Genomic DNA, 14353 nt, shown 5'->3' with positions numbered 1-14353 from the left:
ATTGGATGCGCTGGGGGTGACGTACCCTTGACATTTTGCGCCGATTCGTACGAAGGAAAGCGGAACCTCGAAATCGGTACCTTCATTCACGTTTTGATTCCAAACCGCGCAACGGATGAATCTGGTTCCTTTTGCATTATTCTTAGGTTGACGGAATCTTTTATATCGCCAAGAGATATTTTAGCACTTTAGTGCCCCTTTAAAGCCCCAGGACAGATTTTCTCTTCAGGAGGTAAGTCAGATTTGATTGGCTCCGAAATGGGAGAGGACGATCAGTGACGAAAGCAAAATAAGAAGAAAATGAGCGTGCTGTTCCAGCATGCCTTTGGTAGCGCGACCGCGCTCATCATAATCTGTTAATCTATCGTGGAATGATAGAGCAAAGTCTTCTCCTCGTCTGTAAAGATAAAGATGTGCCAGCGATGTGCTCGAACGACTGAAAGCATTTCAGTTCGAGAAAGGCCATTTTTCAGTTATGTGTCCACCGCGAGGTTCCTCGTATCGTTTATTACGAATGGGATATGTTGTATTGGTCGTGCCGGTGCAGGCGGAGAGTGGAACTCCAGGTTCCTGGCTAATCTCAATAGGTATCCTATTTCTCACGAATTTGTTGCTTCGAAATGACTGTTTCGGACCATAAAGTATGAGAAGTCGGGGACAGCAAGCAAGCGACACAGGCAGCACAAGTAAAATATGTGCAACGCACAGATGAATGCTTAGGAGGGAATGCGTCCCCTTGTCATAGTCCCTGGCACTTCCCTTCCTGGGTTCCTCAACTTCCTTGTCAACACGTGCGCTTGGTGTCTCGTGTTGGAAAATAGACACCTTCACTTGTTTCTACACTGCAACTCAGTTTCCACATTCACCAATAACAACAATAAAAAGAAAAAGAAAAGAGGGAAATAAAACGGATTCGTTTCACGTGTGCGAACTTCTAACGATACTTGTAACGATAAACACAATGACAACGCGAAAACATTGAATGTTCATCTGTGGACACTAATACACGACCAAAATAGTGAGGTATATCTTCGAGGAGTCAGTCATTTTTTGCGCCTTTTTCACTTTGGTGCCGAACGTAGGAGAGAACGCCGTAATCGACGTCGATTAGTTTGACGAGAATACGGCCCCTGACGTTTTTCTTTTATGTACATATAAGCAAATGCAGTGCTCTGTATGTGCTGTTACGTTCGGAAAAAACGACAAGGAAAGTCGCTACGTAACAACTGGCTGACGAGGATGGTGAGCAACTGTCCGGCCTCAGCGCTTCAACGGTGAGTAATTTTTGGGGGATCCGAAAAAAAACTCTACCGTGCACTGTAGCACAGCACCACGACATCCAATTATATCATCAGAAAGCTTCTTGTCCTTTTTTTTGCGTTCTCCTTCCTTCAACAAGGCTCCTTGTACTTGTCATTAAGTAACAATCAAAGACTAGTACACTACACACATATCGCACAACTTAATCGACCGTTGCTACTGATACGACGCCACTCCATTTCCTGGAAGCCCTTATCGCCATACCGCACTTGCGCTATGCGTCACCACAGATTAGAGCACGCCACGTAACTCCCGTCATAGTCGCCTCATAGGAAACCCGATATCTTCATTACGTGCAGTAAAGTCCCTCGTTCGAGCTGCTCTCGCCCCTGCAGCGTTTGCATCCCATCGCACTCGGAGGAACATCTCGTCCCAACATGCCTGCCGTCCGTTTTTGTCCCCCGCCGTCGCTGGACTCGTTGGGAATGTGCGAGTATTGTGGGGCATCCTCCATGTACCTCTGGAAAGCAACCACCTGTGAGCATTACGTATGCAAGAAGTGCTTACTGAACAAGGAACCTTCGCAAGCGCCTCGATGTGCCCGCTGCAACACAAGCAGCCTCTTGCTCTGTCCTGGTTCAATATTTGGCTGCAAGTATCAGACGGCCATCCCTCATAACTGTGTGGACCACCTTCGCACCTGCCCTCGACGCCCGACTCTGTGTCCCAACGAGTGTTCTTCCATTGTCTCCAACACCGACCTGCCAAAACACTTGACCGATGAGTGTCCCAGGCGTACGCAGGAGTGCCGTTTCTGCCACGGGAACTATTTCGTCTCCGAGATTGGGAGTCACTTTAAGGACTGTCAGGATTATCCAGTCACATGTCAGTACTGCAACCAAGAGAGCATTAGACGCGGCAGCTTAGAGGAACATGGCGCCGGTTGCCGCAAAACACCGAAACTTTGCAAGATGGCCGCTTTGGGGTGCACATTCGAGGCAGGTGATGACGAAATGGAACATCACTTGACACTCGAGAAACACGCGATGTGCATACATGAGATGAAGGTGCAAATGAACAGCCTGGAAACGGAAATCCGCCAGGTGCGTGAGGAGTGCAGTCGTGAGAAACAAGAACGACAAAAGGAAGAGGAGAAACACAAGAACGAACTCAAAATTCGAGACCAGGAGCTCCGGAAGCTTCGGAAGGACTTTGAAGCATTGCGGCGACATTTTGGCCCGAGCTGCGATAATGCGTGAGAGGAACTTTTCTTGACGGCATACTGATAAATTGAGCCGCTGAAGCTCCACATCGCTTTTTCTGATCCCTCCCCCCTTTTTTTATATAACGAATCGAGTACGTAACCGTGCGACAGGTATAAAAATATACCTCCGTGGAATACTAGTGTATTATAACCAAGTGGTTAAATGCGGAATAATTTTCTAGTACTTCCGAAAATGATTCTCGCTTACGTTTGGAATACCATCGTCAATTGCCTGCGCAGAATTGCTTGGAGTGTTTCCTGCAAGACCCCTGCATAGTATAGGACCCGTCGATTGCGTTTGGGACAATATTTTCTATCGTGGCTCCCAACGGCTATACTGTCCACGTTAGTAAAACCTTTTTTCATTGTGTTGCTACCTTTACAATACGATGTGATGTACAATATATTATCGGAACATAATACTTCACCTATGAACATCATTTACTTTATGATACGAAAAGTCCTGTAGGACAAGTACTGCAATAAAGTTACATGTTTGACAACCAAGCTTGTATCTCTCAAGAAAACATTTGCACCACAAAACGTGCAGGACCCCGTGAATGTTTCCAGTACAGTTATCCTACTCCTTTTGTGAGGTGGCGATCCAAATTCTCACATTTCGCGTGCTCTGCGATATCACCAAAGTATTTATTAAACACATTAGCGATAGCGTCATTTTCACTAATGATAATTCAATGAACATAAATTTTTATTTTGATGGTGCCCATCAACAACGATGGTGTGAATAATGTCGCACCGCGTTAAAAGAAGAAAACATCAAATTCACATCAATCAAGTGTTACATGCACGACTATAGCATTACAGTCCTAATAGCAGATGCGGCCTGTCTGCAAATTAAAAAAAAAATATATCGATGTCATGATGTCGACGAACGTACTTGAAATAAGTTATAACACGTGTTGAAAAACTCTGATCACTGCATATCCCAACTCAAGAAACAGGGGGTATCTTAGTGCCTTAGCCTGGACGTTATATAAATTATTATTAAATTAATGATGCGTATACGAAGAGGGGAGTCAAGTCCTGTAGATCACATAAACAAAATGCAGAAACCGACACTGAAGATTTTTGTTTAAGTTTAATTTGTACAAGCTTTCGCGTGGAGGTCCACGCTTCGTCAGGTACAAAGTGAAGTGGTGACACACAAAAGTATACATAGTATACACATATACACGACTAAACATACCGCTGTACAAAGAAAGGGAAGGGGAAGGAGATATGGTGCCACATGTCTGTGTACAATGAATAGCTGGGCAGACGGATAAGTGACCTCTAACCGTTTACGAACAGCAAAAGGTGTTATTGTGAACAAAAAGGCTCGCCAACCCAGTTCCGCGGAAGGGGGGGTCAGGAGTATGGGAAACGAGTGGCCCAGAATGGACAAAGCGGAAGGTTACGGATTATCTAACGGAGTGCCAGACGATGACTGAAGCGAAGATTCAAGAATTGTGCACAAATAAATATAGATATATAACTATTAAATTTACATAAGCGGATATAACGAGCCAGGACTAAGATTCAGACCATTTGGTGTGAGACACTTAAATTGCAAAATTAAGTAGGACTCCCTATTCTTACGTTTAATGTCGGTGCGGAACCCAGATTCTAACAATATAATTTTCAAATCAGTTTCAAAATTGTGATTAGGTTGATTGAAATGAATGGCGACAGGAGTTTGGCGTGCATTTAGGATATCAAATTTGTGTCCGTAAAATCTTTTTCTCATTGTGTTGGAGGTTTCACCGATGTATTGTGGATTGCACTTGCAGCAGAATATCAAGTAACAAATATTGGGTGAATTACAGTGGAGTGAATGACTAATTTTCAAACAGAAGTCACCCAAAGTGCTACGGGCAATGGTGGATGGCGCGATAAATTTACAGGTCTGGCACCGTGCACTACCACAGGGATAACAACCCGGCGAGCGCTTCATGATGCATGATGACGTGAGGATGTCGCGCAAATTTTTCGATCTACGGAATGCTACTAATGGGGGAGTCGGAAAAACTTCCTTTAATTGCTCGTCAGCATGTTATATATTGAGGTGGCGTCTAAGAATGGAATTGGTATTGACAAGTGATTCATGATATGTAGTGGATAAAACTACATTACTTAAGTCTTCTTTGCGTTTCGGGGTGAATAAGGACTCCCTGGATAGGCTAGATGATTTGGCAACAGAGTCATGGATGAGTTCAAATGGGTAATTTCTTTTTTTGAAATCAGATACCATTTGCTGAGCATGTTTTACAAAATCAGTCTGATCTGAGCAGATTCGTTTCAGGCGCAAGAACTGACCATATGGAATACTCCTTTTCTGGTGATTAGGATGATAGGTTTCATAGTGGAGATATTGGCGCTTGTCCGTTGGTTTCTTGTATAGTTCAGTGGTCAGCCTACCAGATTTACATGACACTGTCACATCAAGGAAGTTTATGGTAGACCTTGAATAGTTACAGGTAAATTTAATTTTGCTATGCACAGAATTGAAGTGATCAAAAAATGACTACAGAGATGCCTGATTACCAGACCAGAGGACAAAAATGTCGTCGATGAACCTGAGATATATGAGTGGCTTAAGGGGGAAAGAATTAAGGGCTAAGTTTTCAAAACGACCCATGAATAAATTGGCATAATTAGGTGAGACCCGGGAGCCCATGGCAGCGCCATGAATTTGGACGAAGTGTTGATGGTTGAATACGAAGTTATTACAGCCAAGAACTAGTTCTAAAAGGAGGATGATAGCGGGCATGGGAAGAATATCGGAAGAGTGAGAATTAAGGAACTGTTCAACAGCAGAGAGACCCTCGTCATTAGGAATATTAGTGTATAGCGAAACGACATCCATTGTTGCCAACAAAATGTCCGCATGGTTACAGAAATGATCATGGACAGCGTTAATTTTGGAAAGAAAATCATTTGTGTCTTTGACAAAGGATGGGAGAAGGGGTGGGGTGTGTTTGATGCAGTGGTCAGCAACTAAGGATAAATTCTCTGTCAGTGTGTTTATTCCTGAAATAATGGGCCTCCCGGGGTTATTGGGTTTATGAACTTTGATCAAAAGATAAAAATTACCTGGTGTGACGTTCTTAGGACGCAAGAATTTGGAAATATGGGACGGGATAAGTTTACTAGTGACGAGTTCATCAGTTTTCTTATTGATAAGAAGACAAAAGGAAGGGGTTGGATCCTGATCAATAGCTCTGTAGAACGAGCGGTCACTCAACTGCCTGTCCGCTTCTGCGATGTAGTCGGATGTATTGAGAACCACTATACCGCCACCCTTGTCCGCTGGTCTGATGATAATGTCATTACGGGCTTTAAGATTTCGTAGCGCTACTTTCTCACAATTAGACAAGTTATCAGTGTGTACAATAGATTTCGAATAACTAGTCTTGATATCCTTGTGAACGGCCTTGATGTAATTATCAATGAGGGGGCTAGTTCTAGAGGAGTTCGGCGTCCAGCTAGAGGGGTTTCGGAAGGGCGCAGCATCTCAGCTAGGTTTATCGTGAAAGAAGGTTTTCAGGTGCATTCTCCTACCTAAGTTGTGCAGATCATGCAAAATTTCAAATTCATCAATATTACGCTCCGTTGGTACAAAACTGAGACCTTTTGAAAGAACACTAAGTTCAGCCTGGTCGAGGGTCACATCAGAAAGATTGAAGACGGTGTTATGGCCAGCCTCTGTGGAAGATGGTTCAGAATGTATCACGTCACAAATGCCATGCGCTAAAATGGGAGATAGGATAAGATTATCGCATTTGGATTTTTTTGTTTTGATTTCGTGAATTTTCTTCAGCTTATTGGCAATGAATTCAGAGAGATTAAGAACTTCATGATGAGAGAGTTTGTTCGCAAGCTGTTTGAGCTGGTTATCAATATCTTTCAAGACGTAAGAACTTTCCTGTCTGATAATTTTAATTAGTTGGAGCGACGCATTATTGAGAGCGGTAGCCCACTTCGTAGAGCTCAAGGGGGAATGGAACTTAAAACACGGCGTGATGGACAGTGATAAACCTTTGGGAGCTTTACGTTGAGATATACAATCTGTATAAAAACTAAAATTAGACAGGAATCTAGCTTTCCTAGCCAAAAGTTTACGCGCTTTCAAGAAGGGCACTGAATGACATTCATTGTTCTGTGCAAGTCATCGTGTCCGGCCGGACCTGCGTTGTCTAGACTGCTTACGTGTTGTCAAAGGGAAACGACGGCCAACTCTCCTCTGTGCCTCGGCTGGAAGGGAAGAGCGTACTTGAGCAGGCGCACCACGCGAAGTAGAGAAAGTCCTTGGTGAAGAACCCAAGTTCACACAGTCAAACACCCCTGGAGTGACATCGGGGTGAAGTGGGGTTCGCAGGTGGGCTCCGGCACTATGGTTAACACACTCCGCAGGAGACGAGCTCATTACGTTGCCAGCGGCTGCAGAAGAGGCCAGGGTACTGTTGATGGGTGAAGCTGGAGCTTGTGGAGGAGAGATCTTGGGCACAACGGTTGTAGGAACCAACGCAGGTTGGGAAGCAGAAGGGGCTGGTTGGTCGTTGCACGGGCCAGGTGGAGAAAGAACGTCGGAATAGCACGTAGTCGTGGCGTCGGTTGTAGAGGTAGATGGTCTCTCGTCGACGGGGAAGGGGGGAAATCTTCCAGACGCAGCTCAAAGGAGGAAGATGTCACAGCTGAGGGTGGGAGGTCTTGCAAGATGTGCGTGAGGATGCAGTTACGGTAGTGAGAAGCCAAACATCTCGCGCCCCGAAGGTTCAAGTGGTGGCCGACCATAGCCAGGAAATTCCAAGGTGACTGGTCCATCCGCAAGTACTGGATGCTACCCACTCCGGAGTTCAGCAAGGATAAGTACCAGAAATGGTGGTTGAGGAGACTGATGTTGCGGTTCACATTCCGTAGGAACTGGCCCTGGTCACGGGTTGTGTAGAAGGATGGTAATCTAGGCGGAACACTGGAGAATACAACCAGCGTTTGCGGTCGTGAAGATCGGATGTGCGACAATAGGCAGTCAATTCTCTCAATGGTCGTAGCGATAGCTTCTGAGGCCACGTCGATAGAACAAATTTGCAAAATAATCGACGAAAAGTCACCGGGGAGATCATCCACCACCCTCAGGAAATCCAAAATTCTTCCGCCACTCACCGACTTGATGTAGATGTTGGTTGAACTCAAAAACTGTGGCACCAATTTGATAAGAGAGTTGCCGATTATGGCAATGCGTGATGAAATCTCCAGTGTCGCAGGACGAGACATGGTAAGTAACAGAAGCGTATACGAAGAGGGGAGTCAAGTCCTGTAGATCACATGAACAAAATGCAGAAACCGACACTGAAGATTTTTCTTTAAGTTTAATTTGTACAAGCTTTCGCGTGGAGGTCCACGCTTCCTCAGGTACAAAGTGAAGTGGTGACACACATAAGTATATATAGTATAGACATATACACGACTAAACATACTGCTGTACCAAGAAAGGGAAGGGAAAGGAGATATGGGTGCTACATGTCTGTGTACAATGAATAGCTGGGCAGACGGATAAGTGACCTCTAACCGTTTACGATCAGTAAAAGGTGTTATTGTGAACAAAAAGGCTCGCCAACCCAGTTCCGCGGAAGGGGGGGTCAGAAGTATGGGAAACGAGTGGCCCAGCATGGACAAAGGGGAAGGTTACGGATTATCTAACGGAGTGCCAGACGATGACTGAAGCGAAGATCACGCACATCTTGAAAGACCTCCCACCCTCAGCTGTGACATCTTCCTCCTTTGAGCTGCGTCTGGAAGATTTCCCCCCCTTCCCCGTCGACGAGAGACCATCTACTTCTACAACCGACGCCACGGCTACGTGCTATTCCGACGTTCTTTCTCCACCTGGCCCGTGCAACGACCAACCAGCCCTTTCTGCTTCCCAACCTGCGTTGGTTCCTACAACCGTTGTGCCCAAGATCTCTCCTCCACAAGCTCCAGCTTCACCCATCAACAGTACCCTGGCCTCTTCTGCAGCCGCTGGCAACGTAATCAGCTCCTCTCCTGCGGAGTGTGTTAACCATAGTGCCGGAGCCCACCTGCGAACCCCACTTCACCCCGATGTCACTCCAGGGGTGTTTGACTGTGTGAACTTGGGTTCTTCACCAAGGACTTTCTCTACTTCGCGTGGTGCGCCTGCTCAAGTACGCTCTTCCCTTCCAGCCGAGACACAGAGGAGAGTTGGCCGTCGTTTCCCTATGACGACACGTAAGCAGTCTAGACAACGCAGGTCCGGCCGGACACGATGACTTGTACAGAACAATGAATGTCATTCAGTGCCCTTCTTGAAAGCGCGTAAACTTTTGGCTAGGAAAGCTAGATTCCTGTCTAATTTTAGTTTTTACACAGATTGTATATCTCAACGTAAAACTCCCAAAGGTTTATCACTGTCCATCACGCCGTCTCCATTCCCCCTTGAGCTCTACGAAGTGGGCTACCGCTCTCAATAATGCGTCGCTCCAACTAATTAAAATTCTCAGACAGGAAAGTTCTTACGTCTTGAAAGATATTGATAACCAGCTCAAACAGCTTGCGAACAAACTCTCTCATCATGAAGTTCTTAATCTCTCTGAATTCACTGCCAATAAGCTGAAGAAAATTCACGAAATCAAAAAAAAAATCGAAACGCGATAATCTTATCCTGTCTCCCATGTTAGCGCATGGCATTTGTGACGCGATACATTCTGAACCATCTTCCACAGAGGCTGGCCATTACACCGTCTTCAATCTTTCTGATGTGACCCTCGACCTGGCTGAACTTAGTGTTCTCTCAAAAGATCTCAGTTTTGTACCAACGGAGCGTAATATTGATGAATTTGAAATTTTGCATGATCTGCACAACTCAGGTAGGAGAATGCACCTGAAAACCTTCTTTCACGATAAACCTAGCTGAGATGCTGCGCCCTTCCGAAACCCCTCTAGCTGGACGCCGGACTCCTCTAGAACTAGCCCCCTCATTGATAATTACATCAAGGCCGTTCACAAGGATATCAAGACTAGTTATTCGAAATCTATTGTACACACTGATAACTTGTCTAATTGTGAGAAAGTAGCGCTACGAAATCTTAAAACCCGTAATGACGTTATCATCAGACCAGCGGACAAGGGTGGCGGTATAGTGGTTCTCAATACATCCGACTACATCGCAGAAGCGGACAGGCAGTTGAGTGACCGCTCGTTCTACAGAGCTATTGATCAGGATCCAACCCCTTCCTTTTGTCTTCTTATTAATAAGAAAATTGATGAACTCGTCACTAGTAAACTTATCCTGTCCCATATTTCCAAATTCTTGCGTCCTAAGAACGTCACACCAGGTAATTTTTATCTTTTGATCAAAGTTCATAAACCCAATAACCCCGGGAGGCCCATTATTTCAGGAATAAACACACCGACAGAGAATTTATCCTTAGTTGCTGACCACTGCATCAAACACATCCCACCCCTTCTCCCATCCTTTGTAAAAGACACAAATTATTTTCTTTTTCAAAATTAACGCTGTCCATGACCATTTCAGTAACCATGCGGACATTTTGTTGGCAACAATGGATGTCGTTTCGCTATACACTAATATTCCTAATGACGAGGGTCTCTCTGCTGTTGAACAGTTCCTTAATTCTCACTCTTCCGATATTCTTCCCATGCCCGCTATCATCCCCCTTTTAGAACTAGTTCTTGGCTGTAATAACTTCGTATTCAACGATCAACACTTCGTCCAAATTCATGGCGCTGCCATGGGCTCCCGGGTCTCACCTAATTATGCAAATTTATTCATGGGTCGTTTTGAAAACTTAGCCCTTAATTCTTTCCCCCTTAAGCCACTCATATATCTCAGGTTCATCGACGACATTTTTGTCCTCTGGTCTGGTAATCAGGCATCTCTGTAGTCATTTTTTGATCACTTCAATTCTGTGCATAGCAAAATTAAATTTACCTGTAACTATTCAAGGTCTACCATAAACTTCCTTGATGTGACAGTGTCATGTAAATCTGGTAGGCTGACCACTGAACTATACAAGAAACCAACGGACAAGCGCCAATATCTCCACTATGAAAGCTATCATCCTAATCACCAGAAAAGGAGTATTCCATATGGTCAGTTCTTGCGCCTGAAACGAATCTGCTCAGATCAGACTGATTTTGTAAAACATGCTCAGGAAATGGTATCTGATTTCCACAAAAGAAATTACCCATTTGAACTCATCCATGACTCTGTTGCCAAATCACCTAGCCTATCCAGGGAGTCCTTATTCACCCCGAAACGCAAAGAAGACTTAAGTAATGTAGTACTGTAGTAAGTGTTAAGTAAGTAATGTAGTAGTAAGTAAGTAATGTAGTTAAGTAAGTAATGTAGTTTTATTCACTACATATCATAAATCACTTGTCAATACCAATTCCATTCTTAGACGCCACCTCAATATATTACATTCTGACGAGCAATTAAAGGAAGTTTTTCCGACTCCCCCGTTAGTAGCATTCCGTTGATCCAAAAATTTGCTCGACGTCCTCACGTCATCATGCATCATGAAGCGCTCGCCGGGTTGTTATCCCTGTGGTAGTGCACGGTGCCAGACCTGTAAATTTATCGCGCCGTCCACCATTGCCCGTAGCACTTTGGGTGACTTCTGTTTGAAAATTAGTCATTCACTCCACTGTAATTCACCGAATATTTGTTACTTGATATTCTGCTGCAAGTGCAATCCACAATACATCGGTTTTGGTATCTGGAGACCGAAGAGATGAGATGTTCTCATTGGAGCAACTTCGTAGCTTTTATAATTAAAAAGTTAATTATTGAAAGTTAATTAAGACATTGCCTTAGGAGTCTGTTAATGCCCCCCTAGGGAGTGCCCTTCAGCATATGATATATTGCAATTGATTTCATCTCGGAAAAAGTGATTGATATATTTTTAAAAAATCTGTTCACACTTAGCGTGGACACCCTGTATATACTTATGTGTGTCACCACTTCACTTTGTACCTCAGGAAGCGTGGACCACCACGCGAAAGCTTGTACAAATTAAACTTAAACAAAAATCTTCAGTGTCGGTTTCTGCATTTTGTTTATTAAATTAATGATAGAAGATCCAGGCAGTGAACCAAGGAATGAATTATATTAAATGTCAGCTTGACTTTTTGAAACAATAGCTTACGATATTCTGAAAGCCCATACGAACTGTGTCTGTGACGACTCTTGATTTTCAGAAAGCGTTTTTTTAAATAATCGTAACTTAGCCATTCCGAAACAGATATGGGGCCGCCCTTTTTATGACGGTATAGCACTCTTAAAATGAACTTCACCACATAGAACGTTACTAGCCCACCATCACCCAGAGTGATATCGTTATCTGCTCTAGTTTGTTGAAAACTGGAGGCGTACGCCCTTTTTTGTGACACGGTGAAGTTCATTCCGAAGAGTGCGGTTCAGGCGGTCTACACCGCTGACGTAAGGGCAGTGATGGCCACTAACTACTTCTACAGTAGTTTAACTATAACTACTAACTACCTCGTGATGGAGTAGTTTAACTAGTAGTTCAACTACTTTTCAGGGGAGTAGTTAAAACTACTTCTTTAACTACTGCAATGTAGTTTAACTACACCTATAACTACTTAACGTTATCCATCAACACCAATCCCTTGTAGTGTTCTTGGACACCTAAATATGAATCACAAGCAACGACAAACTTTGGCTCAAGCCACTGCTACGATTGTCAAATACAAAGCTTGCGGCGGGATTCTTTCTGTGCCTACGCGATAAACTAAGTTGCATATTTATTTCACAGCAAATGAGGCTTCACTGGACAACAGTGTTGCGGATTTAAATCCGGGGATTTGATTTAAATCCATCAAAGGGCTCGTGGATTTGATTTGGGATTTGATTTACGAGGAAAATATGGCAACGATTTGGATTTGGATTGAATCATATTTTTGACAGATGATTTGGATTGTATCACGTTTTTTTCGACGGGATTGGATGTGTATTTGGTCAAGCTCCTGAAGGAAAATGGTTGGATTTTGACTGCTGCGAAATTTGACATTGACGGGCGGGCAGATTCTTTGTCAGTCGTATCTGAGGCCGTCTCTGTAATTACGTTTTTACAAGACATTTGGCTGAATTGCATTTCACATATGTTTACACATGATGCAATGCAACTCTTAATGATGGGAAGGTTTAAAAAATGTTTGGATTTGAGATGGCTTGCCTTGCATCCCGCCATTTTGGTTCCCAATGTCCCGCCAAAAGTTATGTTTCGTTTAAAAAGAAATCCCATGATTTTTTGATTGCGTCTACGGACACTGTTTGTAGACTGCTTCAAGTTTAAGAGCTGGTTTGTCTGGTCAGACAGACCACCTCGAAGGCGTATAGCCATCTTCCCTTCCGAGCACTAAAGCTACGTCATGCAATACTCTCACACATAATCACATGGGTAGTTCGATGTCTAATTCACAACGGTATCACAGCTTTCTATAATTTCTTAGAAATGGAACGCATTGGAGAAAGCACACCACTGGTGCACTGAGCTCAGGCAATGTACGTTCGAGAAAAGGACTACCGTACACGTATTTTGACTGTTTTATTTGTTCTCGGAACTGCGACTGATGTCGCGTTCTGGTGTCCCAGAGATTGCTAAAAGAAGTCCCGAAATGTCCACATGAGAACCAGTCGTATGAGGTCATTGTGTCCAGGAACAGGAATGTGAATGTTGGTTGCCCTTTTTCATAGTGGCTTGCTTATAGTCAGCTTGGTGCCACCGCAGAACTCGTACCGCAGGAACGAACGACGGAATAGTCCTCTATTTAAGCGAGTGTACAGTAAAGGATGATGTTGTTTCCCCTCTCTGCTATTGGATGTCCGCAGTGGCCCGCCGCCCGCTGATTTCGGAAGTAGCGAAACATGTATTTGCAGTACCTGCAAGTTCTGGAGCAGTTGAACGAGTGCTCTCTGCAGCCAGCCTGATCAAGACCGCGAAAAGAAACAAGCTGCAGCCAGCTACACTGGAGCAGCACTGGTCTTTCTAAACAAGAACCTGAGAGAATAAGACTGCTTACGCGTGTTGGGCGGATGTACTATTGAGTTTGTTATAACACAATTGCGGTGTGCAGCACGTAGCCGTCACATTTAATCATATGTGCCGAGTAAGCGTATTTGACAAATATGTTACTCCGATATCCACGTGAAAATAAAATGTCGGTGTCGACGTTGGCATCGCTATGTTGGCTGTTCATACTCTTCGCTGCAGGTGAGATTTATAGGTGTTTATACCATGTCACGGTCTTATCCAGCTAATGCATGCAGTAATCGTACGACCTTGTAGACATGGTCAGCTGCATGCTACAGTTATTTCGGGAACTTTAGCCCCCGGATTCGTTGACGGATTTGATGAATCCTGATTTAAAACCGGATTTGATTTAGCACACCAAAAACAAATCCGGATTTAAAATGATTTAATTTGTCGCCTCAAGTTTAAATCCGGACTTGATTTGGATTTGATTTGCGGTGTTCCGAAAAACATGGATTTGATTTAAATTCGATTTGACTCGTTAAATCCGCAACACTGCTGGACAAGCATTAAAAGTGACGATTTAGTACACATGCACGACACAATTGCTCTGCACCTCCGTTCTCATCAAACAAGTAGCTCAAGGTAAAAGTCGGAACCACAATCGTGCATTAAAGCTTGCGGCAAAATCGGAAGTATAGTTTGCGCCTTTAGTAACCTAACTACTGTAGTTAACTACTCGAAATAGTAGTTTAACTAGTAGTTGCCACTACATTTCTGCAAGTAGTTG

General features: G+C 44.0%; 1 protein-coding gene across 1 annotated transcript; it reads left to right on the top strand.

The window, feature by feature from the left end:
• Window positions 1-1697: 1697 nt before the first annotated feature.
• LOC135388472 (TNF receptor-associated factor 4-like) lies at window positions 1698-2519 on the top strand. The gene has a single exon (XM_064618053.1). It carries the CDS (start codon window positions 1698-1700, stop codon window positions 2517-2519), a length of 822 nt encoding a protein of 273 aa, XP_064474123.1.
• The last annotated feature ends 11834 nt before the right edge of the window (window positions 2520-14353 follow it).

The sequence above is a fragment of the Ornithodoros turicata genome, chromosome 1 (genome assembly GCF_037126465.1).
Source record: "Ornithodoros turicata isolate Travis chromosome 1, ASM3712646v1, whole genome shotgun sequence".
NCBI lineage: Eukaryota > Metazoa > Arthropoda > Arachnida > Ixodida > Argasidae > Ornithodoros > Ornithodoros turicata.
The sequence above is the reverse complement of the archived record's forward strand: the minus strand, read 5'-3'. Positions and strand labels throughout refer to the sequence as shown.